Consider the following 25,782-nt stretch of genomic DNA (forward strand, 5'->3'; position numbering starts at 1 on the left):
TCCATTCTAAATGGTGATTTTAGCATCATATATAGATGGGCTAACTAATGATCTCAAGATGTTAAAGTGAATGCATGTGTAGCCTTATCTATATGTTAGGTTCTAAAGTCTTAGGATTTTATGTATTTAGAACTCTAATTTGTATTGTTGGCAAACCATGATCAAAACAATGTATTTAGAAGTGTTTAAGTCTAGCTCAAAGTTGTGCATCTATGTAAAGTTGGAATCGAGTTAAAGCAGGAAAGGATTATGTCTTTCGGCCTGGCTCGATCGATCGAAGCTCGGGTAGAATGTTTTTCTGCAGATTCGTCCAACTCAGCCCTAAGTGTTTTAAAAACGTTTTTAGGGTTTCTTATTTGTCCTAAGTATAAAAGGCAAACCCTAACCACGTTTTAGTGTTGCTCATATTTGCGGTTTGTGTAAATCTCTTGTGAGATCTAGATGAGCTTTCCTTTACACAAACTTAGGGTTTTCAAGGAGAAGATTTATCTACGCCTTGATGATCAATTCAGTTGCTGCCATTGAAACTTAAAGAAAACACAAGCGGGTGTGCTTGTAGCTGGTGGTGAATTCAAGAAAGAAAGAGTCCGTGGATTCGGAGTTTGCACGTGGTCATGTCAATAAGTTCTACTGGTTGGTAGCAATAAGAAGTCGAGCGTGGGGGCTTGTAAGTCTTATTGTATGAATTTCGATTTTTTCAAGATAGTGGATTCAAGTTTACCTTGAGGATAGTTAGGTCAAATCCTCCCCAGGTTTTTACCGATTTGGTTTCCTGGGTGATCATATCTTGTGTTATTTATTTTCCGTTGCTTTGCATGATTTGATCTTTGTTATTGTGATAACCTAGACTTGTTTAATTGGACTAAGTAACAACTTGGCTAATTACCTAGGTTAAATCAATTGTTTTAAGGGGTCTAAAAGCTATCACTATATAATATCTAAAAGATGAAGTATAATATTTATTGTTGTTGTGCTCTTAGTGAGCCACATTGACTTTGCATTTCGGTCTACTTTGATCCGTTTCGGTCCACTTTGGTCCATTCAGTCCAGTTCAGATTATTCCAGTTCCCTTCAGTCCAATTATAATCATTTCGGTCCACTTCAGTCTATTTTGGTCCATTTCGGTCTATTAAGTCCAATGCAGTCCATTCGGTTCAGTGTGTGTGTATATATATATATATATATATATATAAAGAAAGAAAAAAACGTGTTACGAAACTCACGTTCTGTGACGACTTTCGTCTTAACAAGTTAATGGTCGCCACAATAAGTACTTAAACGAACGATGACAGTTCCCTTTTTTGTGTGGAGTGATAAGATAATGATGTAACTTCGTTCTTCCACCAGACAGAATTTGAAACGAACAAAGAGCGCAAAGAGCTTTGACAGTAGCAAGAGCAATGGCTTCCGTATCAGTTGCTCTAAATCTCTCAACGCCAAGACCTTCTCTTCTACACTCACCATCACCACCCTCTTTGAAATTCTCTCCCGTTCACAACACTTCTCGAAGACTCGCTCTCTTTCAGCTCGGCATTGGTGAGCACCCAACACGAAACCTTTGATTTCTATTTTATTACATTCTGTTTTATTAAATAATTAGAAGAAAAGAAAAAAGAGAACCCATTTGTTGGTTTTTGTTATTTCTGGAGTTTTATGGTATGTTTTTCTGTTTGGTTCACTAGTAATCTGAGGAAAAGAAAGAAAAGCATTTGCATTTACTTTTGTCTATTTGAAATTTTAAGCTTCTGGGTTGTGTTGATTTATGAAAATGAATTAAATACAACTTAAATTGGCAATGTAGTTATAACAAGGCGAAGTGTGGTTTTGCTTGAAGATTAATATGAGGTTAAAATTCCTGTTTTGAATATATATGTGTGTGTGTGTGTGTTTGTGTGGCTTGGCTTTGGCTGATTTTTTTGTTTGTGACAATCTTTTCTATGTGGTTCCCTATAAAAATTTGAGATTCTATACAAAGGCTTCTCAAATTATTATATATATGGATCTGTTTGGAACAACTTATCTACTTTTTTTTGCTAAAAGTGTACTAAAGTATACTTATACTTTGAAAATTTTTGAAAATGTAAGAAAAAGTGAGGTTTTGAAAAGCTCTATATAAAAGCTAAAAGTTGATATCAAACTTACCAATATAGAAAATATGAGACAAGAAAGAGATTATAGAGAATTAATGTCGTTTAGCCTTTGAGACCTACATGCCCTTCATAGGTATCTATAGTAGGCTAAATTCAAGACCAACAATACTTGAACTACAAATAGGATAATGATTATTTTTCTTATACTCCCAAGTAACATTAGAATTGATATTTTTCTACACTCTAAGAGTCTGTTTGGATATCGCTTATTTTGTTGAAACTGAAAATTTATTGCTGAAAGTATTATAGATAAAGGTAAAAATTAGCTGAAATAGTACAGTGGGACTTATAAATAGTACCAAAAAGTACAGTGGGGCTCATGAATAGTAGCAAAAATAAGCTGAATAGTGAAATAATTTTCATTTTTCATTGGTATTCAAACGGAGGCCAAATAGAATTTAGATACAATAGACTTGGGCCTTGATATCTTTAACATCTCCCCTCAAACTAAAGATAGAAGTTTGAAGACAACTTGAGTTTAGAGAAAGAGTAAGACCTTACAGGAAATCATTATCGAATTGGATGTGGATTGTACCAGACTGGACCAAATGAAGTGCTGATAACAAGCTAGAACAAAGGCCAAATGCATGCGATGATTGAGGCTTGAATGTTGAGTGCAGTGCACTCCATACCTGTGGCTGTGGAGTCTCTTTATTAGAAGCATGGTTTGATAGAGATGCATGACTAGAAAGAAAGCCATAAAGGCTACTGATTGAAAGTGTGGTCCAAGTAACGTGAGCCTAAAGATGATAGAGACGAAAGAAAGCTAATAGAGGAGGCTACCTATTAGCACGATTTGTAATACTCGGCCAAGGCGGTTGAGGATACAGAAGAAAGATGCACATGCCCATTGAATGTAGTTGAAATCGTCAATGTTGTTGTTACGGAGATTACACTTTGGGGAGACTCTAATTGAGTAATTCATATAACATATAGAGACACCACTTAACCTTTCTTTTTGGACTCAAATAAATAAGGTATAAGTGTGCTGGACAACACCCTTTCTTCACTAATTATACAAGACTATTCTAACCTCAAAAATTTGTGCTATGGATGATAAATTGATAAAAACTAAAATGGACTATTCAACTGGGTTTTATAATCCTGCTATTTAAAACCATCAACCCCCATTTAGGCTCTAGCAGGTTTGTTTGCTTCTGTAATGACTGAAAAATGCGTTTATAGATTTTTTTTTTGGGTTTTGTACCTTTTTCTACAGAAAAAATAAATAACTTTTTTTAATGTAAAAAGTTAAACTCATTGTATTGTTAATACATTGTTTTGGTTTTTGTTCTCTAAGAGAGAGATGTCTAAGCAGTGGTTTGAGTGGAGCTGCATAGATCAGTAATGACTGATACACTGATAGGAAATATGATAGCTTAACAAACTCATGAAAAGGAATAGTTAAACATAATAATATGGGCATAGGCTGTAGCTTTGCTATTATTACTCTTGGTTCAAGTACTAATGATTTGGTATGACAATGAATAACTTTGTTTCAAGCATTATTGATTTTGAATAGAGGACGCATCAATTGAATTCTTTTTGCTGTGTATTAATGAACTTTAAATGGTTCTCCAGCTCTCCCCCAGTCACAGTTATTTAATGCAGAAGCATCTAAGTTGTTTGCAGCAGAGGGAAACACAACTAAGGTTGCCACAGCTGGAAATATTACACGAGAAAGCACCTCTTTCACTGAGGTAGATGCAATGGATTGGGTAAAAAATGACAACAGAAGGGTGCTCCATTTTGTCTATAGTGTCGGGGACTTGGACAAGACTATAAAGTACACCTATTTAATACAACAAGTATATATTTGAAAAAAAAATGAAGAAAAATTACTTTTGTTATTTTATTTTTATACAACAAATACAGTTTCAGTAATTCTTACTTTGTACAGATAGCTAATTGTCTAATGAGATGTAGATTTTATACCGAATGCTTGGGAATGAAGTTGTTAAGAAAACGTGACATACCAGAGGATAGATATACAAATGCCTTTCTTGGATATGGACCTGAAGAATCCAATGTTACTGTTGAACTTACCTACAGTAAGTCATTGTCCTATGTCACTTTATTCCAATGCAAGTCTACTTCATCCTTCTAAAAAAACTTGTAGTACACTTCCATACCGTATGATGGCTTCTCTATAAATTTCAAATTTTAAAATTTTACCATGTTGGCAGATTATGGAGTGAACAAGTATGATATTGGAACTGGATTTGGCCATTTTGGTATTGCAGTTGAGGATGTAAGTTCCTTTTTCTTGAAATGGAGATGGTTTAGTCTCATGCAAACAACTGCAGTGTTGCATTTTTGTTTTATTTACTCAAAAACAGCATTCTGCAGACAATGCTTTATCAAGCAATGTTATAAAAATTCTTTTTGTCACTTCTGTCATCTATATATTGAAAATCATGTTAATTCTAGCAACAGCATCTGTGTTTTCTGAAAATGCTCATAACTTCTGTTTTTTTAGCCCCTTATAAGAAAAATATTTTTATCCTGGGGCAGTAAACTGTGAACTTGAGAATTTAGTGCATCTAAAGTTAGAGCATATTTTTGCCAATGATAGTCAAACCTTGAATCTGTTTTACTGGTCCACTATAGGCATTAGTTAGCAAAGAGTTCTGCTAAAAAGAGCTCTCAGAAAGTCGTAACGCTCAATATCTTATGAGGATCTGCCACATGGCATGTGTAATTCACTTCCATGAATTGCAGAATATCTTTAGTCACTTACATTTGATTTACATTTAAATCTCTTGTCAACTAATTTACATTTGATTTACTATGGTTTGCATACAACTACCTGAGTAGGCTGCCAAAACAGTTGATCTTGTAAAGGCAAAGGGGGGAAAAGTTATCAGGGAACCTGGACCTGTTACAAATGGTAGTACAGTGATTGCTATGATTGAAGATCCTAATGGTTATAATTTTGAGCTTTTGGAAAGGGGGCCAACTCCTGAGCCCCTATGTCAAGTGATGCTTCGAGTTGGTGATCTTGATCGCTCCATAAACTTCTATAAAAAGGTGAGTAATGGTACACAGTTTTTAAACATGTTTCTTTATTGTTTAAATGAGTTTATTTCTTTTTTGGCTGTTATGATTGTAACTGACCTAAAGTTTATGCTTTTCTTATTGAATTTAAAGGCTTTTGGCATGGAACTTCTCCACAAAAGGGATAACCCTGAGTACAAGGTAACTTCACACATCACTGCTAACAAATTCCAAGAATATTTTTGTATGCCTGTGAAATAAATTTTTTTTATGATAATCCAAATGCATCTGCATACCATCATAATTTGGTTAGACAGCATTGTACAAGTTTTGACCAAAGGTTGCTGTGGCTAATTTCAACATGAACTGCCAAATTCTGGAGCGTCAACTATCTTTACTACCAACCTATTAAGAAGGTGGCTGTTGGGCTATAATGCATGAATAAAAGTATATTTGTTAGTTTGGGGTGAGCTAGGGACTTGTGCTTCAGAACTTCTTCTACTCATCTCCTTTGAATTTCAGACACTAAGGCTTAATCCATCATTGCTAAGGAGTAAAGATGATGGCTTATAGGTGTCTAAGCCACCTTAGGAGTTGGAGTACACATTTTTTGGGATAATCTTGGGGCTTACACTTATTAGCTTCATCAACTCTTCTCATTCTCTCAATTGATTTGGAAAAAACATGGTTGATGTGTTTGGTAGGCCATTTATGTAGATCTATTTGATACATAATATCTGAACAGGATGCCCCGGCTTAGTTCTGTAGTGTTAAATACCGCTTTGTATTTGAATCTTATTCCTGTTAAGCTTCCCACACACCCCTCCACACCCCCCCCCCCCCCCCCCCCCCATTTGCCCCTTATTTCTTTCTTCCTGGAAAAGGCAATAAGATATCTTTCAGGCAGAAGCTGTGTTGGACATGTCTTACCTTGTTCAAATATAGGTGGTTTGGGGATATTGCCCATGCAGTCATTGTTATCTCACGATGTGAATTTTGCTTTATTACAAAATGTTTAGAACTGATTGCTATTTTAAAAGGAGAGTGCTAAGATAGTTTCCCATTCAATGGAACCATTTTTCTCGGTATTGCGGAAAATAAGCTAAGGAGCTTACTAAAAACCTTGCTCTTTGGTTCACCATTCTTAATGTGAGAGCCATTTTCTTGATGAAGTACTCTGTGCACTTCAGTGCATCACTTGTATTTTTCGCTATCCATGTTAAAAAGCTTAGCTACTTAAAATGATTTGTTTGCTACTCTGTGCTTTGTATCATTGGAGTTTGCTACTCTACATGATTTGTTTAATTTTTTTCTACTTGTCCAGTATACAAATGCCATCATGGGCTATGGTCCTGAAGATAAGAATGCAGTGCTTGAACTGACATATAACTATGGGGTGACAGAGTATGACAAAGGAAATGGTTATACACAGGTGATTCTCTTCCTCTTACTAAAGCATATTTTACTTTTTGGAAATTGTTATATAGTGCCCCATATGGGGTTCACTCTTGTTATCATATACGGTGACTGATTTTTATTTTGTGGCAGATAGCATTAAGCACAGACAATGTTTATAAGAGTGCAGAAGCAATCAAACTATTTGGAGGGAAGATTATTCGTGAACCTGGGCCCTTGCCAGGTATCAACACCAAGATCACCGCTTGTTTGGATCCTGATGGTTGGAAATTGGTAAAAGCTCTGATTCTTTTAGCTATGATTTGATCAAAATTCTGATTTTACACATTCATAATGAGAAACTGTCATGATTTCTTGCTTTCCTTAGGCTTTGACCACAACATTCTTGAATTTAGTGTGGCTGGACTTACGAAGTCATCTTGCTCATATTTGCTTTGTTACAAGTGGATAACTGTTACAGTTTGCCAATCTTTTTTTTTGTTGGGGGGGGAGTGTAACTCTTTTATATATTATGACTGTCCTCCAATTATGCCTATGACAAAAAAATTATTCAATCCTGTTAAGCTTCATAAATTTCAAGTTATGTCACAAGTCAAGATTTTGGAAAATAGAGTAAATTAAAGTTAACTTCACTTTGCATTTCCAATTAAATAATAGATAACTTTTTCACTGACATTGCCTGAATCAATTGGTGGTGCAAGATTTTGTTATGCCATAATAATAAATAAGTTATTATCTGGAGGTTTTACGTATGAAATAAATTTACACATTTGTATAAGCAATAAATGGTTCCAAGATTATGTTGATTTATTGGGTTAAAATATTGGTCTTCATTATTTGATTTGTTCTCTCCTTTTTTCTATTTGCCTCCTCCTCTTGCAGGTCTTTGTTGACAATAAAGATTTTCTCAGGGAACTAGAGTGACCAAATCTTCATGATAGCTGCTACACCTGACTGAATTCATCATAACAATTTTGTCTACAGAATCTCACATTCTTCCAAACTTATATCTCCAGAAGCATCCCATGTGATAACAGGCCGTATCCCAATTTGCTGATAAAATCACTCTGTATATGACTATAACAGTAGATATAAATGCTTTTCTTGCCCATCCAGAATTTTATTTATTTATTGGTCATAACTCGTTTATATGGTTTTTAACCTAAAATAATTTTATAAATCGGCATTATTCCTTCTCACTAATCATGAGGGTGAGACAGTGTAGTATTGTCATATGATACTAACAACAACAATGAAACAACAGCAACAATAACAATAAAACTTCATTATACTCACACCAGGGAGAGAACTTGCACAGATTATTGCTTCAGGAAAGTTACAATCACTCAGATTGTTCAAGTTAGACTTGAACCTCCTTTGATGGATGGCCTAGAGTCCACTATTGCTATAGTGCAGTTGGATCTCCCGGTAACAACAAATAAAAATGTTTATCTTGGCCATTTCTCATCATGAACATAGACATTTGATGTACACGACAAGTTAATTGTTATGATGGTTAAAAAAAATGAAAATCCAATTTTACAGTATTTCAAATTGTAAACTGTTATCAGCATTAGGTTATGTTGGCACGGCAATTCAACATATGCTGGATCCCCTCAGTCCACATGTGTTTTTCTCCTTTACTTCTGCATTCAAATTCAATTACTCTGTCAACTGTTTTTATCCCAAAATAAGCCATGTGTTCACTAGCATCTTCCCTCTCCCTTCCGGGCCATGCTGGTGTGTCATTGTAGACCCCAGAGACTATACCTGCAATCACAGCTTTCTCAACACAGTTGGCAGGGGGCAGAAGCAACAACAAATTAGATTATTTTTGGGTATGAGACTTTGCTTACATTTCTTTGTTTTAGTAAATGTTCCTGCCATGTGCTTGCTTTTCATTTTAGCTACAACCTGTTCTCATTTTCAATTTGAATATGTATTTAAAATGATGATTTACAAAGATAAGAAAAACACACCAGAGAGAGGAAAAAAAAAAGAACTATGACGAACATCCATATGTTCAATAATTAAGAGCACATGGGTTAATATATATATATATATATATATATATACACACATATATATATATAGAGGGAAAAAATATCGTTTTCAACTGGGAAGTTGCTACTAACCAAAAATAAACTAGGGCATTGCTTGGAGCCATTAGTTTGATCTATTTTATACTTATATATAGAGGTGTATCAAGCCTCTTTGGCTTTTTACCTGCCAATTTGAATTTATGTTGAAAGAGACTCGCTTCCAGTGGAGAGCCCCTGCAATTGACAGTTATATAACAGAGAGTGTCACATTAATATTGTAGCTTATATGAGGTTGATTGATATAATCACAGTTCTATCATGGATGGTTCTCGTTAGTATCCTTATATACATATACCTTTCCTTGTACGTTTGAGAAGCTCTCCTCCTTTAGAGACAAAGTTCAAAGCTGTCAAGATGTTAGGTTCTTTGCCTTCTTCACCCATTTCGTCAGCCTGAGCAAAGGTTGCAGCTCCATTCCCCTTTTGCAGCCTGGCCCTTAGGGTGGCAGCTGCTCTTAAGGCTGCATTAATTAATGGTTAATTAGATAACATTCCACTGTAACATTTTATTAATTGATGTTGTCTCCAAAAAGTATACTAATAATCAATGTTATAACATGTTTCTATACAGTTATGTTAGTCGTTGTCCATGTGGAGCTTGACTGTGATGCAAGATAAGTGAGCAGTCTAGACTAACATATTGAAGTTGTTAGGGTCAAGCTTTTCGTCTTAGAATAATGGAATTTTAAAACACTTGAGAAGGATTTTGATACCTGTAGCTGCTCCAGCTGTTAGGGTCATGATATCTCCGTTAGTCCTTGCATTAATTGCAGAGTTGACTGTTGTTGAGATATGGTTATGATCAGCTCCCATTTCCTCTGCAATCTCAATGCAATGGGATGCTACTAGAGCTGCTGCAGATGCTATTGTTGTAGATATTTTGGAAGGCATTTTCGGATGGGCAGCTGACATATCAGGAGATGCATTTGAAGCTGCAAGTGCCGCAACAGCAGCAGCAACCCCTGCCACAGATACTGCTGCATGCAACTGTGCATTATGGGTTCGGATTTCCTGCTTCTTCCTTTCCTTCTGATCTTTTAACCACCTCCCCATTGTTTTCCCTCTCAGTAAGCTCCTGTATAGCTGCAGAGTAATAACAAACATGAAAATGATGATAAGTAGGAAACAGATGATTCTAATGAATATGAGTATGAGATACCCCATTTATGAGCAGATGACTGGAAATGAACTCTGGATTGAGTGCTTGATGAAGTAAAAATATTTCCTGCAAAGATTTATTGACTGTGAGGTAATCATGGACTATTCATCCAATCTAATTGCTATCCCCTTGCTGTGTATGTGTTTGGGTGAAAAATTGCAAATCCTGCGCTGTTAGCGACCTGTTCTTGATGTATATGTTAAAGGAGAACCTAATAGAACTTAACAAAATAACTTCATAATACTCATAACAGACAATTGTGCAGATTATTGTTTCAGGAAAATTATGATCAGACTCATATTGTTCGATTTAGACTTGAACCTCCTTTGATGGAGGGCCAAAAGTCCACTGGAATAGCTACAGTGAGGTTGGATCTCCCAGTTACAAATATGACAGTTATCATTAGTTTTAATAATTCTTGGTTAATTGCCCAATCACAGGAAAAACATGGAAAAACAAGTGGATTGTATCCACAGTTATGTTGCTGCCCCTTGAGAGAGAGAGAGAGATATACCTTCATTTCATCACTGTCTCTTGGTGAAATTGGAGGGCTGTCCCCACTTGGTAACTGCTGAAGTAGTTTAACGTTTAGATCAAAGACAACGTATACAAAACATGACAAGCAAGATTATATATGATATTTCATTACTCAATGCAGTAAATAACAATATGATCAGATCAAGTGTTCAAATATCTTCAGTGATTATTGCATATTGTTTTTCTTTAGGCCTCAGTTTTATGGAAACACTCAAAAGATTTCGTTTTCATACACATTAGAATGGTCTTCTTAAACATATTAGAAGGAAATTAAGAAACCATTTTACTGCTTAAAAAAGGGTTTAGCAAGGATCTTACATATTCTTTTGAAGTCATAGAACTTGCATGAGTTGCATCATGTGCTTCAATGCCAATGGAGCTTAATGGTGTCTTGTCAAGAATATTAGAAGCAATATCTGTGCTGGTAAGAGCTTTGGATAGTTCCATCGCTGAAAGACTCCATGATCTGGCAAGAAACTCCATGGACTCGGTTGGAGTTTCAGGTTGGGCAGAAGATATTGGCAGCCACTTTGGTGGAGCATTTTCATCTATGTTCTCCAGCCGATGCGACAAGCATTTGGCGACACACGAGCTCACTGACATCAACAATAAAATGGGCTTAATGCCCTATATCTTGTCATAATGAAGCTTATGATCATGGAAAGTTAGTTTATGTTTGTTAAAAATTTTAAAATTCTTTTACTTTATAGAGCTAAAATCAATGCAAAGTTGCAAACTTTGTTTCAAAAGCAAGAAGCTAAACAATGCCTTACTTTTCAACACTAATACTTCCACTCAAGTCTTCAAGAGAATGACAAGGCTGCTACTTTTGATACTAAGAAAGCAAGAACAAGATGATGATGATGATGATGAAGAGGGAGAAGAGTTAGATATTTAACAAGGGAGGTGAGACCAAGTTGCTTGTTACATTATTGAACAAATTCAAAGCACTAGAAGTGGAGGTATACGTGGTACATTCTTTATACGTCTTGAAAATGCTTTTCTTATTTTATAGAGCTGAAATTAATGCAAGAAGCCAAACGGCGCCTTTTCAATTGTAATACGTGCACACTCAGTTGAGGCTCTTCAAAGATAGTGGCAAGAGTGCAACTTCTAAATAGTAAGAAAGCAAGAGCAAGATGATGAAGATGAAGAACAGTTAGACATTTAATAAGAGGGTGAGTCCAATTGCTTGCTTGTTTCTTTATTGAAGAAAATAAAAGCAATAGAAGTGGAGGTACATGGTACATTCTTTATACTATATGAAAGGACCCAACTCAAGATCAATCATTCTTGTCCCCAACGTACATGGGTGCTTTTGTTTTCCACTCCATAAAGAGCTAAGACCCATTTTTTCTCAGCTGCAAGATTCATCATGACTTGACTCCGATTTGTCACCACTATCTCTTTTTAAAGTAGGAATTTAAGGGCCTTTTGGTACGGAGTTATATATAACCTTCCAAACAACCAATATATTACATTCTTCTCTAACAAATTTACATAGTATCAGAATAAGAACAGTATTTCTGTCTCTTTTTTCTTTGTTGGGGGGGTGGGGGTAGGTAGACTGTTAGCCTCTTATGCATGTGGGCGTATCTACAATTTTTTAAAGATTTTATAATGTAAAATTTTAGGTAACCCACATATAAAATAACTCATCTAGACAGATCTCATGGGGAGTCTCACATAATAGATGGTCTGAATCCTTCCACTAAAAAAAGTTATGGCACCAACATTTTTTTTCTTGATCCATTAGAGGCCATTTGGGTCTATGAGATATATTTTAGAGAGCTCTCTCTTATTCTTTAAGTCCTAAATTATAAAGAAAACGAAATTCATAATCTCAGATCTCAAGCACAAAACTAGTTCCTAGCTACTAAGTTCTTGATATTTTGTTTACCGGTTGTCTTGCACTCTTGCTGTGGTTTTGTAATTTTCTTGAGGACTTTTTAATTTTTTTTTTTTTTTTTTTTTTAAATACAATGGCATTTGAACTTATGGTGTTTCCCTTCTTGAGAATTGTTCTTTATCATCAAATCAAGACACTTATTGGTTTTGATGTAGACAATATTCAAACTCAAATCTCTAATTGGTTTTCATTCGAACCAAAAAAAAAAAAAAAATTTAACTAGAATCCACATGTCAACTTATCTTAAGATTTGAGTAACACATTATTCTTTTAAAAAAACCATAAATTTCATCGTATCAGTTGATTAACTTTTTTTTTTTTTGGAGATATCAATTGATTATCTTAGTTTGACTAAATAAAGAAAGGGTTTATAAGTTTAGAGTGATGTTTGAAGAATATTACAAATTGACGCATCATACAAGTCGGAAACCCGTGCGATGCACGGGAAAACTTTGCCCAAAAGTATGTTGGTCTCAAGTTATATTTATAAAAGGTATAATTAAATTATATTGGTCTCAAACTTGAACAATAAATACTAAATAAAAAATAAAAAATTGGAGTGCATCTAACTAAAAGTTTATGTAGTCCTCTCTAGTTTTTACCATGGGATACCAAAATTATTTTTGCATCATAGATTTTATGCCAAATATTTGTGGTTAGAAACCTATAAATTGTTAGATTTTCAGAAATGACAAATGCTATTAGAATCTATTACTATAGTATCTCAATTGTTTGTTAATATCTAAACTTATGATGGACCTACCACTTTCATGCATTTGTGTAAAAAAAAAAAAAAAAATGGCAATTCGAAGGCACACAAGCAATTTGATCCAACTTCTTGTGAATTTCTTAATCAATTGTAAGAGCATATCAAAAGTCCTTAACAAATTGGTTTTCATACCTAGTACTATAGCATCATAGACGACTCAAAATTTAATATGAATATTGTTGAATGCAATATGACTATTGGTGACTATGTCATATCACATAGCATTTGACTTTTTCTTTAACACAGGAAATTCTTAAGTGCTCTTGGAGTATAGTAAAATGGTGTTCCTTCCTCTCATAATCATGATGGATCCCATTATGAATTTAATGAGTGGGCCTATCACAAATGTGATATAAGGGAACACTATTCACCGTGCTCTGGGAGTACCTAAGAACTATTCTTGTAATACATCAAGAGAAACACTCGTTATCTTAGTAGACAATCCTTCCAATGTGTAGCCCATTGGTAAGATTGAATATTATTTTCAATATGGAAAATCCTAATATAGCACTCAAAATGAGAGAGGGAGAGAGAAGTTTTGGAAGAGGAAGAGAAAATAAAGTGGTGGGTCTGTTGAGGTTAGACTATATATTTCCTTTTTTTTTTTTTTTTTTAGAGTGATTGTATATCTTCCTTGACCATACATCTCCATTGTTTTACATAAAGTGGTTGAATTAAGACTTGAAAAATGAGTAGGAACGTTGGTTTGGTCAAATAGGATCAATGAATCTGAACTACAAACTATTGTTTGTAAAGAAATCGAAGAGTATGTGTAGTCTAAAGGGAAACTTGTACGGAGGAAGAGAGCTTCTAAGTGAGTCAGGGTTTTGGCTTTCAAGTTTCATCTACAATGGGGAAGGAGAAAGAGAGTTTGTAAGTGGGTTAGGGTCTGGACTTTCATCTACACATGAGAAAGGATCATACTTAGGTCATAATATGTAAGGAAATAAGTGGGTTTGGGCTTTTCATAATGCTTAGTTTAATTTTCAACAATAGCCCATCTTTTAGATAATAGTAAAAAGAAGTTAACATAATTTTTTAAGTAGCAGTAAAAACAACTTAATGAGAAGAGGTTAAAAAAAGTTAAATGCAATATTAGAGTGCTACATGGCAAGAGTTCATGCACTCTCACGTGAAGTCTCTAATTATACCTTTAGCATTTTCCATAATTTTATATTCTCTACCCCTCTCCTCCCATTTTGCCTCTGTATTCCTGGTTTTAAATCAGGACTAATATGACAAGTTATGTTTGTCCCCACTTCTTTGCCACTTTCACTCTTCCTAATAAAATGAAAATCGTCCCACTAATGTTATTGTTCTTTCTTTCTTCTTCCTTTTTCTTTCTTTTCTTTTCTTTTTTTTTTTTTCTTTTTTTTTTTTTTTTTTTTTTTTTTTTTTTTTTTGTAGAGATGTTATTGTTCATTTAATATGAAGAAGAAAATGCATTCACAATATGACTTTGTTAGCAATTAGACATGATACAGCTTTTGGTCAGAGCAAAACAAGTTTCCACCGGAGACACATGACTTCCACACTGGTTAATGTCTCCAACACTCGGATACCAAAATTGGCATGATTATGTATTTTTTTACATGAACAGTGTAGTCTATATTTTCAGAACCCTCCCATCAATAGGAATTCTTTTTTTTTAATAAATCAATTGTTACAAGAAATAGAGGAATAGAGGATTTGAACCTGATTATCTTGGCTAATTTCCTCAAATTTTCACAAGAAAGATGGATTATCACATTCTAATCTGGCCAAATGAATTGAATCCAAAAAAAAAAAAAAAGTTCCGACCAAATGTAAACTGAGAAAATATGTTGATGAGTGCGGCATGCCATCAAAAGATGAGGTCAAAAAATGTTACAAATGCACAAAGCACAATTTGAGGGGCTCTTTGGCAGTTTACGAAGTATCACACTGTGGTTTTAACAAGAAGACAAATTCAAGCAAAGCCTCTGGCCCTACCTTAAACCTCTCGTAAATCGTAATAATCTTAAATTTGGGCCAGTTGGTTCGATTTGATGTGGTCAATTTTTGTGACTTTAAGGCTGACCCAAAAAGTACAGGGCATCTATATATTCTAGCTCTTTTATCATTGGCCGAAGTCTTTAATCATGTCTCGAAGTGAAAATCGTGTAATAAAGTCACCATATCCTTTTAAGTTTTGTAAATCCTGATCGTGATCAATGAACAATGATCAATCACTTCACCTTTCAACAGACCCTTGTTAAGCCTAATTCTTGCAAGGTTGATTTGGGACAGCCTGAAATAATGTTGGTCCCTTTAGATTCTAAACTTTGTAGGTCGGTTTCACATGTAGGTTGAATATTTTGATCCCACTCTAAACCAATTTTACACATCCCTGAAGATCCATACCCTTGTAGACATGCCCCAGAGAATTTAACACATCCAGAAAGATTGCTCCATTGTTGCAGAGTTAGGGTGAAATTGGGTTTGCAGAAACTACCGAAAAATTATTTTTTGCTAAGAGTTGGGGGATTGTATCAAACAAATGACTTGTTCCTTATTGGAAACCAGTATTTGTCCCCCCAGATTGTGTGGAAAGTTTTGTTCCCCATAGCTCTCCAGCATATTTGGATGACTAGGAACAAAAGGCAATAGAAGACCAAAATTTGATCCCAATGCAAGGAAAATAGACAAAAGAACAATTTATAAACTTATTGGTTGGGAGCCACCTCCAACTAGTTTCTTCAAGCTTAACACAGATGACTCAAAGTGGGAGAACCCAGAACAATTTTTTAATTAAGAAAAATCTAACTCCATTAATGTCTCCCCTATATAGTCCTCTAATCTCTGACTGTAAAACACTACTCTAGGTCTCTAGCTGTTGGAGGTGGTACAACTCAAACATACACACCAAGAAGGAAATAACTATGCAGAAATTTTGATAAAGGCAGAAAATTGTTGTATTGTACTCTCATCATTTGCTAATGCTTGGCGTGTTAGCTACTACCTTGCACTTAAACTAGTCTTAATTAAATTTCCTTTTGCACACGGACAAGCCTACTACATGCTAATAAATATGCGTGTAAAATATGTAGCATGATATGATTAATGCTTATGGATAATTTAACTTGTGACGATTGTTTAAAGAGAAATAATAATGCAATTAGTTACAAATTCTACGTTATTATTCCAAGCCAAAAGACCTGCTATCTTGCAAGAAACTACAGTTAAGACTTGCAAAAAAAAGTTAGTAATTAAAGGCCAAGAATGAAGAAACTGCTCCCTAGCAACCATATAGAGACGCTATATAAATATAAATCCAGTGCGTTTTAATCCCTTACAAAATCTATCTATCATTTTGAAGAGGGTGTATGGTTGAGAAACACAAGGACGGAGAGTTAATCCCCCCAACCTCCTTCTTTTGCCTCCATCCTCTTATATAAAAATATAAAAATAAAATAAGGGAAAAAGAATAAACCAAACGAAATAATGGTAAAGACACAGTCACAAGCAAAGAAAATATGTGACCCACTACAAAGCCCTAAAAACAACGGAACCCTTTCATATGTGGAATGCAATGTAGCACCAACTATCTAGTGTAGATCTGGTATCTCTAGGGAATTTTGGATCTAGTGCTCGGTGCCAAGTTCTTTGTGAATCAATGCCACGCCTTGTCTCCCTCATGGGGAGAACCTAGATTCAAATCTACCCTCTTCTTGTAGCTTCCCCACCCAAAAAAAAAAAAAAACTATTGCTTGACTAAGAGGAAAAAAGAGGGGGGGGGGGGGGGGGGGGTTGTTAATAGAGAGAGAGAGAGAGAGAGAGAGAGAGTCGGTGTATGTTGAGCCCTTGAAATTATCTACACTAAAGAACCACAGCTCCGAAAATCCCTAGACCAACAAAAAGTTGGATCATACAAACCATCTCCATTTGACATCAAGATTCCATGAACTTCACCCATTCATCCTTTACATCTTCTCATATATTAAATCTGAAGCATAGAAAAATAGAAATGAGGGCCAAAAAGGGTTAATAGAGCACTCACTATATAATCAATTACAAGTAACTGCATAGAGCAAAATAAATTGATACCTGAACAACCATGCAACAGTAGTTCTCAAATTCGGGAACCTGAGATCAAAACTATCCAGGTGAACTTCCAGAGCTTTGATCCAAAAAAGATACAGCAATAAGAACAGAAAGCAACTCATCCTGAATTGAATGAAATTTATAGTCAAAACAACCAAATAACATCAAAGAATTTCTATGATCTACTAATTAACAGAATAATGGAATAAACACTACATATCATCCACTGAACAATATGATTTGAAACTGGTTTAGTCATTTTTGCCACCTATGCACGCAGAAAATCCAAGCTTTAACTTGAGAGGGCGAGTGCCAAGCTTTGATTTGACCAAGTCCTAGCAGTATCCAATGCGTCTGTACTTTGTAGTCCCCTTATATTAAAACTTCATTCGATTTTGCAACAGAAGATCTCAATCATTCCAAATTTCATTGTAGTTGCCAATGTTGTGCATGCTTTGATGCTATCCTTTGGATCCATAACTAGAGGAAAAATGAAAAGGGTAAACAAACATCAATAGCCTATCAACAGTATGCATTTTACTAAAAATTTTGGCCCTAAAAAAGTTCCATACAGAATGTAAGAACATTTTAAAACATAAGGGATCACAACAGTATGAAGTAAAATCCCCATACCAGTTACTTGGTTGAGGAAATTCGTTTTAATGATGCCATCCAGCTGCTTGAAGTACCAGTTCCATTCCCGAGCCCACGACCTGCATATGCAGTTTCTGCCTGCCCATCAGGTTTTGAAAAATTGCTTTTGAAGGATCTTGGCATAGCAGACGAAGTAGATGCCATTGCTGCATTGCTCACAGTCTGCAACATTGATATCAAAAATTGTGATTCACATTGATTTTCCAGATATGACTAAATTATAACAAAATGAAATGATAATTGCAACAACCAATAAGGAACAAACCTATGAGAGATACAAAGATTATACCACATCAAGTGCAAAAGGTGATTAGAAAAAGTCTTACATGTTTCTCCTTCAGATTTGAAGCACTCAAATTCTGAGCTTCTGATGATCTAAACTGCACATGAACCTGTTGATGAGTGTTTTTACTTGGTTCTCTAGGCTCAGTAGCCTTGGCTGAATAAAAAGCATCCTTGCCTCCTGAAATTAAAAAATGAACACCATACATGATGATGTATTGTAAAGCAGCATTCTAAACATAATACGAGCTCTCTAATCAAATAAAACATAAATATAAAGTTACAGTATCCCAAATAAATAACATTCCTCTTAGCCAAAGGCCAAATCTAACTATGGCTTAGCCCATGATCACCCCAATGATGGTCCTTAGATCAAGATCTGAACTGAGAATTATATGAAATCCCAGTCATGAAGACTTGCATATCTTCCTATATGGATAAAGAATAACCAAAGGGGCAGCTGAAAGGGCTGCAGCTGTCCAGGCACACATCAAAAACCCAAAGAGATCCAGGATTAAACTGTAACCCAGTTTTCCAAGCCATTGTTCATTTCTACTTTACTTTTCTTGGATAATAAATTACGGTGATGAATGGTCCACACACAACAGACGTGCCAATATGCTATGTAAAACAAACTGGACCTATTACATTTTTGTGGGGAGTTTCCTGATTGTACCCTCCACAATGAATTCAGGGTTGACTGCAATCCCGGTTCGCAGTCACAGGTTTAAGTTTGGTGAGAATTACTTCCAGCACGTAAGGGAAAAGACAGAAGCTTACCTTTATTCTTATCCACATCCATAGGCTTTGCTAGACTACTTGTCGCTCCAGTAACTGGCTGCAAATTTAGTAATAAACTTGTGAGAGAAGAATAGTGATGCAGCCATGGAAGATCAATTTGCTACTATGCAAATTTGTCTATTCAAGACTTATTTTATGTCCTAGGGTTAAAACAGTTTTTGATTTGGGTTTTTATTTAATAAGCTATGGTCAATTTTCAATTCAAGGACAAAACTGTAATTTCCAAAAATCCTGTGAAGTAAGGGTATTTTGGTAGTTCAATTGAGTCTAAAATTTTCAAAATCATTAGTATCTAAGGTTTTATTTTCTGAGTTTAAGTTGGTCTTTTTTAAGATATTAGTTATTACCTTATTAAGTTTTTAGTTTACTAGTCAAACCAAGAGTCCTAATACTAGTACAAGACTATAAAAATGTGTGCTCAATGTAATCAAAGAGAAATGGATTTAATCAATAAAATATTGAGTGTTTTAGTATTAAGGCAAGTTGGCCTTATTGTTGTTTCCTTTCTTTCTCTTCTCTCTTCTCTTTCTTGTGGTATTGTTATAGATAAATATAGCCCATGGCCACCATAAAATCCTCTCTCGCCCTTCTTCCTTACAACCTACATCAAGGTCTTTCTTTTAACTAACAAAACCCTAAAACCCCACATACTTTCTCTATCAAATAACCATTAAGAAAAGTCATCCAACCACCTTTTAATTCCCAACACAACCCATAACCTTTATTCAACAATTCTAAACCCAATATCCACAAATTCTCCTAACCCTAAACCCATCATAAGCACATGTAGATAAATTCCACAATTAGTCCTCCGGCAAACAGAAACAAGTAAGATTCAATAATAACAACAATTAGAAAGGCCATCAATTATTTGAAGTAATTTTCTAAGAGTTCATGGAGATATAATTAAATCAGTGTTTAGGGGGGGGGGGGGGGGGGGGGGAATTAACAGAAACACAATTTTCCACACATTCAATTTTATCACAAGCAATTTTACTTGAAATTGATGATAAATCAAAAGGTGATGGAAATACTAACAGATGATTGAGCTTGCATATTTGTCCGTTGTGTCTGCTGGTATTTTAAAATGGTCCAATCAAATACATTATCAAACTCATATCCTGCCAAATATGGGGAAATTGTATATCAAAAGCCAAACAAGACTGTCAATCAGAATCTAACAGCAGAGAAATGAGATTAAACAATATTAAAATGACACTACCAAATAATATGATTAAACAAAGTTTTCCAAAGAAAGAAAGCTGGTGAATCTAGAATAGAACAACATCGTTAAATAATGGACCCACAAATCTGAAAAATCAATCTATCAAGTACAACATAGTCCACTTACTAAAGTCTAATAAACCTTAGAAGTTTAAACTTTGTCATGTTAAAATAGAAATAAAAAACCAACGATGCAAATTTATCATCTATATATGCACCATAGTATAGAAGTATAGCAATTTGGTTTTGTTTCCAAGGAGAAACAAAATCCCATATGAAAAGAAGACACAGCTAGTGCCTTATAGCATCATCAACATGGCTCAATAATATTCTTTTGTAACCTAAGTAATTGCCTTGAACTGTTCTCATCATGGCTTATCCAGCCCGATGGATGGGAAAACTGCTCACTCTCTACACGAGAGTCACATGAGAGAATCCTGTATGTCTAACTACCATACCTATAGAATAAGTGTTAATTTGGGCAGCACCAGCATCCCTGGCTAGAGTTGCCAGAATAGAGAAAAATCAAAACTAAATCAGGCACCAAAAGCAGCCAAAGCCTCTATTCTATAGCCTGACAGAATGTATTAAATTTGAAAATAATCTTATGCTGTTTGAAGCCTTTATTTAGTTTGTTATCTGATTCTCTTAAAGTCCAATTGGCTATATAAACCATGTCTAAATCAGCATGATGTGCTTGGCTCACATTGTCATGTTTTCAGACACATACTAATCCTTTTTTGATAAACACCACTAGTGACACAAACCCCAACATCCAATGCAAATGATTACACTTCTGTAGCAGCTCAAAGGAAAGTTTAACCATTTGTACAAAATATCAACATGTCTGATTCACAGTTCTAAAAACCAATGGCGTGCAGCAAAATTTAAAGATATGAATTGTAATATTCACTACCTTCCCGATTAAACAAGTCACGAAACAGGCGCTTCAAGAATCCATAATCAGGCCTCTGATCAAATGTCAATGAGTGGCAATAATGGAAGTATGATGCAAACTCCACAGGATGCGACTTGCAAAGGACCTTTTATAAACAAATGTAAGTCAGTTGAATTAAAACATAGATATTATACACCCCCCCCCCCCCCCCCAAAAAAAAAAAAAACACTAGATTTTGCAATTTCAATTTCATTTAGCCAATAAAAATAAATCTCCAGAAATATTTTAAAACTGATCCTCCTCTCCTAGATTTTATCTAGTATAGTGTACTCTAGTGTCAACCCCAATTTACATTTTTTGTCCCCATGTGCACCCACTGCCGGGGGGGGGTGGGTTGTTTGATTGCTTGGTGGTATATCTCATGGAAATTTACAGTTATGCCTTGTTCACAAAGAGCACAATAATGATTCCCTGTAAAATGCCAGCCATCTTTTGAAAAACATTCTTTTTCATTAAGGGCTCTTGTTATTCAAATTAACTTTCAGGTTATTTACAATATTCTTTGGCTCCTGAAAACGAACTTGTCAGAGAAAAGGTTTAGTTTCTTGCGAGTGGGTGGATGCTTTGTTGGGGCAGGATTGGGAGAGTCAAAAAGACAAGCATATTAGAATATGCAAATGATTTCCTCAACGCAAATCATAAAGACAAAGCATACATCCATCACATTACGGACACAAACCTCAATACGAGTTGATAACTTCTTCTCACATATCTTGTCATACTTTTGCTTTTTTGTGGCAGCCTTTAAACCCTGCCAAGGAAGGCTAAATACAGAAATAAATCAGTCAATTTGATGGAGTCAAAACATCTAAACCTTCAACATTGTTGAAAAACTACAAACCAAGGCAAGACATACCTTCCTCTTAAAAAGTACAGGAGAACATAGCCCAGTGACTCCAAATCATCCCGACGGCTCTGTTCTGAAAAGAAGAAAAAAAAAATTGAAATCAGAAATTAAGGAAAGAGTACAGCAATCTATCTAGTAGATGGAACATACTACATCTCTCTACTTACCAATTCCCAAATGAGTATTGCAACTTGCATAACGTGCAGTCCCTGTTAAGTTTTTGTTCTCTCTGTGTGAGTTTATCAAGAGGATGGGGAAAAGCAATATTTAGCCAATTGAGATCTGAGTATTAGAATATTAACAAGTAAAATAGATGCAACTACTAATATAAAGGTCAAATTCAACTTACATCTGGTGTAACACTCAATAATATAAATATTTTGTTAATCCACAGTTAGATCATATATTCCGTGTTTATTAAGCACGCCATATTCATGTTAATCAAATGTCATCAACCATCATATTCATAGATTCATGCTTCTTTTTCTTTTTGAGAACCAAATTCATGCATTTGGTACAGAACAATTTATTTGATGAAAGAGTTCTTATTCTCCAACCATCATAATATTTGACAAACATGACTAGCATGGAGAAAAATAAAATCCAACAATGGGTTTGGTGAAAACCGAGCCAATAAAAAGATTTTAGGTCATATAACATTTACCAAAAAGTTCCACCAAGTAAATCTTGAACCTGACCCCTAATATGAATGAATCACTAAATCAGTAAGAAGAAACTTAAAGCAAAAGTTCAAGAATTATTACTTCTATTTGAAAAATGAAAAGGCAAAATTTAAAAGGAGATTTTGGACCAATCTGCATACCAACTGAAAGAGTTTCAACACAAGCAGATTAAGGTATTCTCTTTGACAAACATTGATCATAACCATAACAAAAACGTAACTATTTATATAACTACAGATGGAGAAGATAATTTAAGATGTCCTATGGTTTACAAAGTTGGGAGCATTATCAAAAGCATATAGTTTAATTTAAAGAAATAAGAGAAATCAAGATTACACACGAACAAAGAGAGAGATCTTTAGTTTCAGTCTTTCCCTAAACGCATAGATATAAGATAGTGCGTACATAAAACAAAAGCTATAGAAATGGAGAAATACAGATACAAACGTAAAATATAGTAAAGTTTCAGTATTCATTGCAGCCTTGTCAGGAAAGCCATCTCCATATTTCGGTAAACTCATTCTACTTTCTCCATCATGTGCGGATGCAATGGCAATAATTTACAATTCTTTAAATGAGACTTCTATAAAAATTTCTTATGCTTTAAAATCCAGTAAAAAAATTCAAATTCTTTCCCTAAAAGAAAATCTCCTCACATGAAAAAGTTATCTGTCAACCATAGAATTTCATTCAGAATTTGAAGAAAATCATTTAAAATGTATAATTACATTAACTGAACCATATTGAACGAAAATATGGGTAAAATATACATTTAACATGGTAAGACCATCCAGAACAGAAATCAGAAACAAAAAACACACCAGATTTCAAGCAAGGATCTAGACATAGAATATTTACTTGTAAGGAATATGCCGATTTGTCGTGGGGTCCCGAAATCTTTTTGCAAGTCCAAAATCAATAATATAAACCTGATAAATATAACAAATTTAAGAAAAAAAATGGATAACAGATATAGATTGTGTGAGGGGAGGGGGGGGGGGGGTGGGGAGACAAAATATTATGAGTTTAGACATTAAAGTAGAATGAATAACAATAATTATTACCACATTTGCTTTCCTGCCAAGACCCATGAGGAAGTTATCTGGTTTAATGTCTCTATGCAAAAATCCTTTAGCATGCACATACTCTATTCTCGTAATCTGCAATTTAGTGAATGAAACAAAATCAAAAGTATTACATATTTGCTCATTTAAGAAAATGTAATGATTGTGATGTTGGCGACCCTGCTGTATACATCCTGTGTAGATGGGTGACATCCCTTTTTCTGTTATTCAATGAAATATTTACTTATAAGAAAAAGGGTAAAATATAGTCAACACCCTTGAGGTTTGGGGTAATGTCAACCAAGTCCAAGACATTTCAAAACGGACCAACTCGGTCCCTTAACCCAACTTGGTCCCTAAACAGTTACTCATTTTTCTCTCCTCTCACAGTAATTAGGGACCAAGTTGGTTAGTTTTGAAATGTCTTAGACCTAACTGGCATTAGCCCAAACCTCTAGGGTGTTGATTCTATTTTACCCTAAATAAATGTAATCATTAGAAATATAACTATTTGTGAGTTGCAACACTAATGATGCAACACACCATGCTGTACTAAAAAAATATTGCCATGTTGACATAAATTAAGAAAAACAACTTGGAGTTTTATGACTTACAAGAATTAAAAACCAGTAACAAATTCTGTATTTAAAAAAAAGTCACAATTTAATCACCACATAAGAAATACAACAAAAGTTTTATAATGAACACAACTCTTAAGACCAAATATAATACATGAAGATACCCTGAAAAGAAATATAAAAAATAAGACCAATGAACCCCAAAAGAACAACAATTCTATAACAGTTAAAAACATGGCAAAACATAGGCTGCAGCAAGCTATGACAAGGTAAAAATAAGTGATTACCATTAGCTCAGCCAACATTAAGACTGTTTTCAAGGAAAACTTCCTCCCACAGTAGACAAAGAGATCTTCAAGACTTGGTCCAAGAAGGTCAAGGACAAGAATGTTATCATCTCCATTCACCCCGCACCATTTCATGTTCGCAATACCATCTGATGGGTCACAAAAAAATGGACTCATTAACAACCATAACAACATAACCAAGCTAAAAGGCTCATAATAGTTTTCAAGTTTCAAGTCTCAACAAAAAAATTTCAGCTTACTTCCTCCTTGAAGAACACTATACAACTTGGCCTCATAAAGCAATTGCGGATGCTTCGTCTTCTGGTTTTCCTATAAACCATAAATGTATTACTATCTGAGCTATAACCAAACTGACCTTAGCTAAACAAAAAAGCTAACACAAACATTGTTTTATTTTCTAAACAGAATACTATTTGATACAATCAAATTTCTTAGAAGGAAAATTTGTACAGAAAATTCCGAAAAGAACATTAATTTCATCGAAAAACAATAATCGTAACACAAAAGAAAAAATCAATTAAAAAAATCAAAATAATACTTACAATCTTAACCGCCACGATTTCAAAGGTGTCTATATGTGTAGCTGAAATAAATCAAATATAAAATATTCAGAATCATGAAAAATAAAAAATCAAAGCTGAAACCAAAAAATTTAAAAAAAAAAAAAAAATTCTAACAGACCAAGAAAAATTTCACCAAACGATCCGCTACCGATTTTGCGACCTAATTTGTACTTATCTCCGACGATCCTCTCCATTTATTGTATCTATATTGTCTGAATCGCTCTGTGGAATTCGATTGAATTGGAAGCGAATTTTGGGGAAGAGAGAGAAAGCTAGGGTTTTGATTTGGGGAAAAAGGTGAAAGCGGGAACGAGGGCCGATTTATAATTCCGAATGAGGACAGGGGCTGATTTGAAATTAGAGAAAGTCATTTATTTATTGAAAGAGACTGTTTTTTTAACAACCGAAAGTGCCTAACACGGCTTGCGCTGTTTTTTGAGATTGTGTTCGTTCCTTAATTTCAATAAATAGTAAATAAATTAAGTCAATTATTAGAATTTTTTTAGGTAGATTGGATCGGGTTTGAAAATTTGATCTGTTTTTCCAATAAATTCTCAGTCTAAGTTAGGATGAGATTTATTAAAAAAAATCACTGTCTATGAAACAATATTCTTCTTTTTATAGAACTTCAATTCTAGCTCTTTGGTTTCTCAAAAAAAAAAAAAAAATTTCTAATTCTTTAATTTAGGGTGTATTTGGATACCGCTTATTTATTAAAAA

At 34.6% G+C, this 25,782-nt stretch overlaps 3 protein-coding genes across 16 annotated transcripts; 1 reads left to right on the top strand and 2 right to left on the bottom strand.

The window, feature by feature from the left end:
- The first annotated feature begins 1,304 nt into the window (after positions 1 to 1,304).
- LOC126710326 (probable lactoylglutathione lyase, chloroplastic) lies at positions 1,305 to 7,674 on the top strand. Of its 7 annotated transcripts, none has more exons than XM_050410735.1 (9): positions 1,306 to 1,536; positions 3,762 to 3,958; positions 4,051 to 4,201; positions 4,337 to 4,401; positions 4,968 to 5,180; positions 5,301 to 5,348; positions 6,472 to 6,579; positions 6,696 to 6,836; positions 7,446 to 7,674. In XM_050410735.1, the coding sequence occupies exons 1-9, from the start codon at positions 1,401 to 1,403 to the stop codon at positions 7,485 to 7,487; spliced, it is 1,101 nt and encodes a 366-aa protein (XP_050266692.1). In that variant the 5' UTR covers positions 1,306 to 1,400; the 3' UTR covers positions 7,488 to 7,674. The 7 variants fall into 7 exon arrangements, with proteins under 7 accessions (XP_050266698.1, XP_050266692.1, XP_050266695.1 ...); XM_050410738.1 differs by having other exon boundaries at positions 3,783 to 3,958; XM_050410734.1 differs by having other exon boundaries at positions 1,307 to 1,536; positions 3,732 to 3,958.
- A 142-nt stretch (positions 7,675 to 7,816) lies between these two features.
- LOC126710323 (VAN3-binding protein) lies at positions 7,817 to 12,422 on the bottom strand. 6 transcript variants are annotated; one of them, XM_050410728.1, is made up of 9 exons: positions 11,134 to 12,422; positions 10,679 to 10,978; positions 10,338 to 10,394; positions 9,824 to 9,889; positions 9,378 to 9,747; positions 8,961 to 9,125; positions 8,790 to 8,839; positions 8,420 to 8,477; positions 7,817 to 8,333 (listed from the first exon to the last, which is right to left on the bottom strand). In XM_050410728.1, exons 2-9 carry the CDS (start codon positions 10,961 to 10,963, stop codon positions 8,137 to 8,139), a joined length of 1,248 nt encoding a protein of 415 aa, XP_050266685.1. In that variant the 5' UTR covers positions 10,964 to 10,978; positions 11,134 to 12,422; the 3' UTR covers positions 7,817 to 8,136. The 6 variants fall into 6 exon arrangements, with proteins under 6 accessions (XP_050266685.1, XP_050266686.1, XP_050266688.1 ...); XM_050410729.1 differs by having other exon boundaries at positions 10,679 to 10,987; XM_050410731.1 differs by having other exon boundaries at positions 10,679 to 10,956; positions 11,134 to 12,420.
- Positions 12,423 to 16,279: 3,857 nt separating this feature from the next.
- LOC126710322 (casein kinase 1-like protein 3) lies at positions 16,280 to 25,422 on the bottom strand. 3 transcript variants are annotated; one of them, XR_007649638.1, is made up of 17 exons: positions 25,181 to 25,420; positions 25,042 to 25,082; positions 24,739 to 24,808; positions 24,479 to 24,627; positions 23,614 to 23,709; positions 23,408 to 23,478; positions 22,034 to 22,095; positions 21,876 to 21,939; positions 21,699 to 21,783; positions 20,978 to 21,104; positions 19,876 to 19,958; positions 18,817 to 18,874; positions 18,081 to 18,217; positions 17,734 to 17,916; positions 17,369 to 17,580; positions 17,104 to 17,223; positions 16,280 to 17,002 (listed from the first exon to the last, which is right to left on the bottom strand). XR_007649638.1 is itself a non-coding variant. In XM_050410727.1 (15 exons), exons 1-14 carry the CDS (start codon positions 25,254 to 25,256, stop codon positions 17,737 to 17,739), a joined length of 1,299 nt encoding a protein of 432 aa, XP_050266684.1. In that variant the 5' UTR covers positions 25,257 to 25,420; the 3' UTR covers positions 17,204 to 17,580; positions 17,734 to 17,736. The 3 variants fall into 3 exon arrangements, 1 of the variants encoding a protein (XP_050266684.1); XR_007649639.1 differs by lacking the exon at positions 23,614 to 23,709 and having other exon boundaries at positions 25,181 to 25,422; XM_050410727.1 differs by lacking the exon at positions 16,280 to 17,002 and having other exon boundaries at positions 17,204 to 17,580.
- Between the last annotated feature and the right edge of the window lie 360 nt (positions 25,423 to 25,782).

This window comes from Quercus robur, chromosome 12 (genome assembly GCF_932294415.1).
Source record: "Quercus robur chromosome 12, dhQueRobu3.1, whole genome shotgun sequence".
In the NCBI taxonomy this organism is placed as follows: Eukaryota; Viridiplantae; Streptophyta; class Magnoliopsida; order Fagales; family Fagaceae; genus Quercus; species Quercus robur.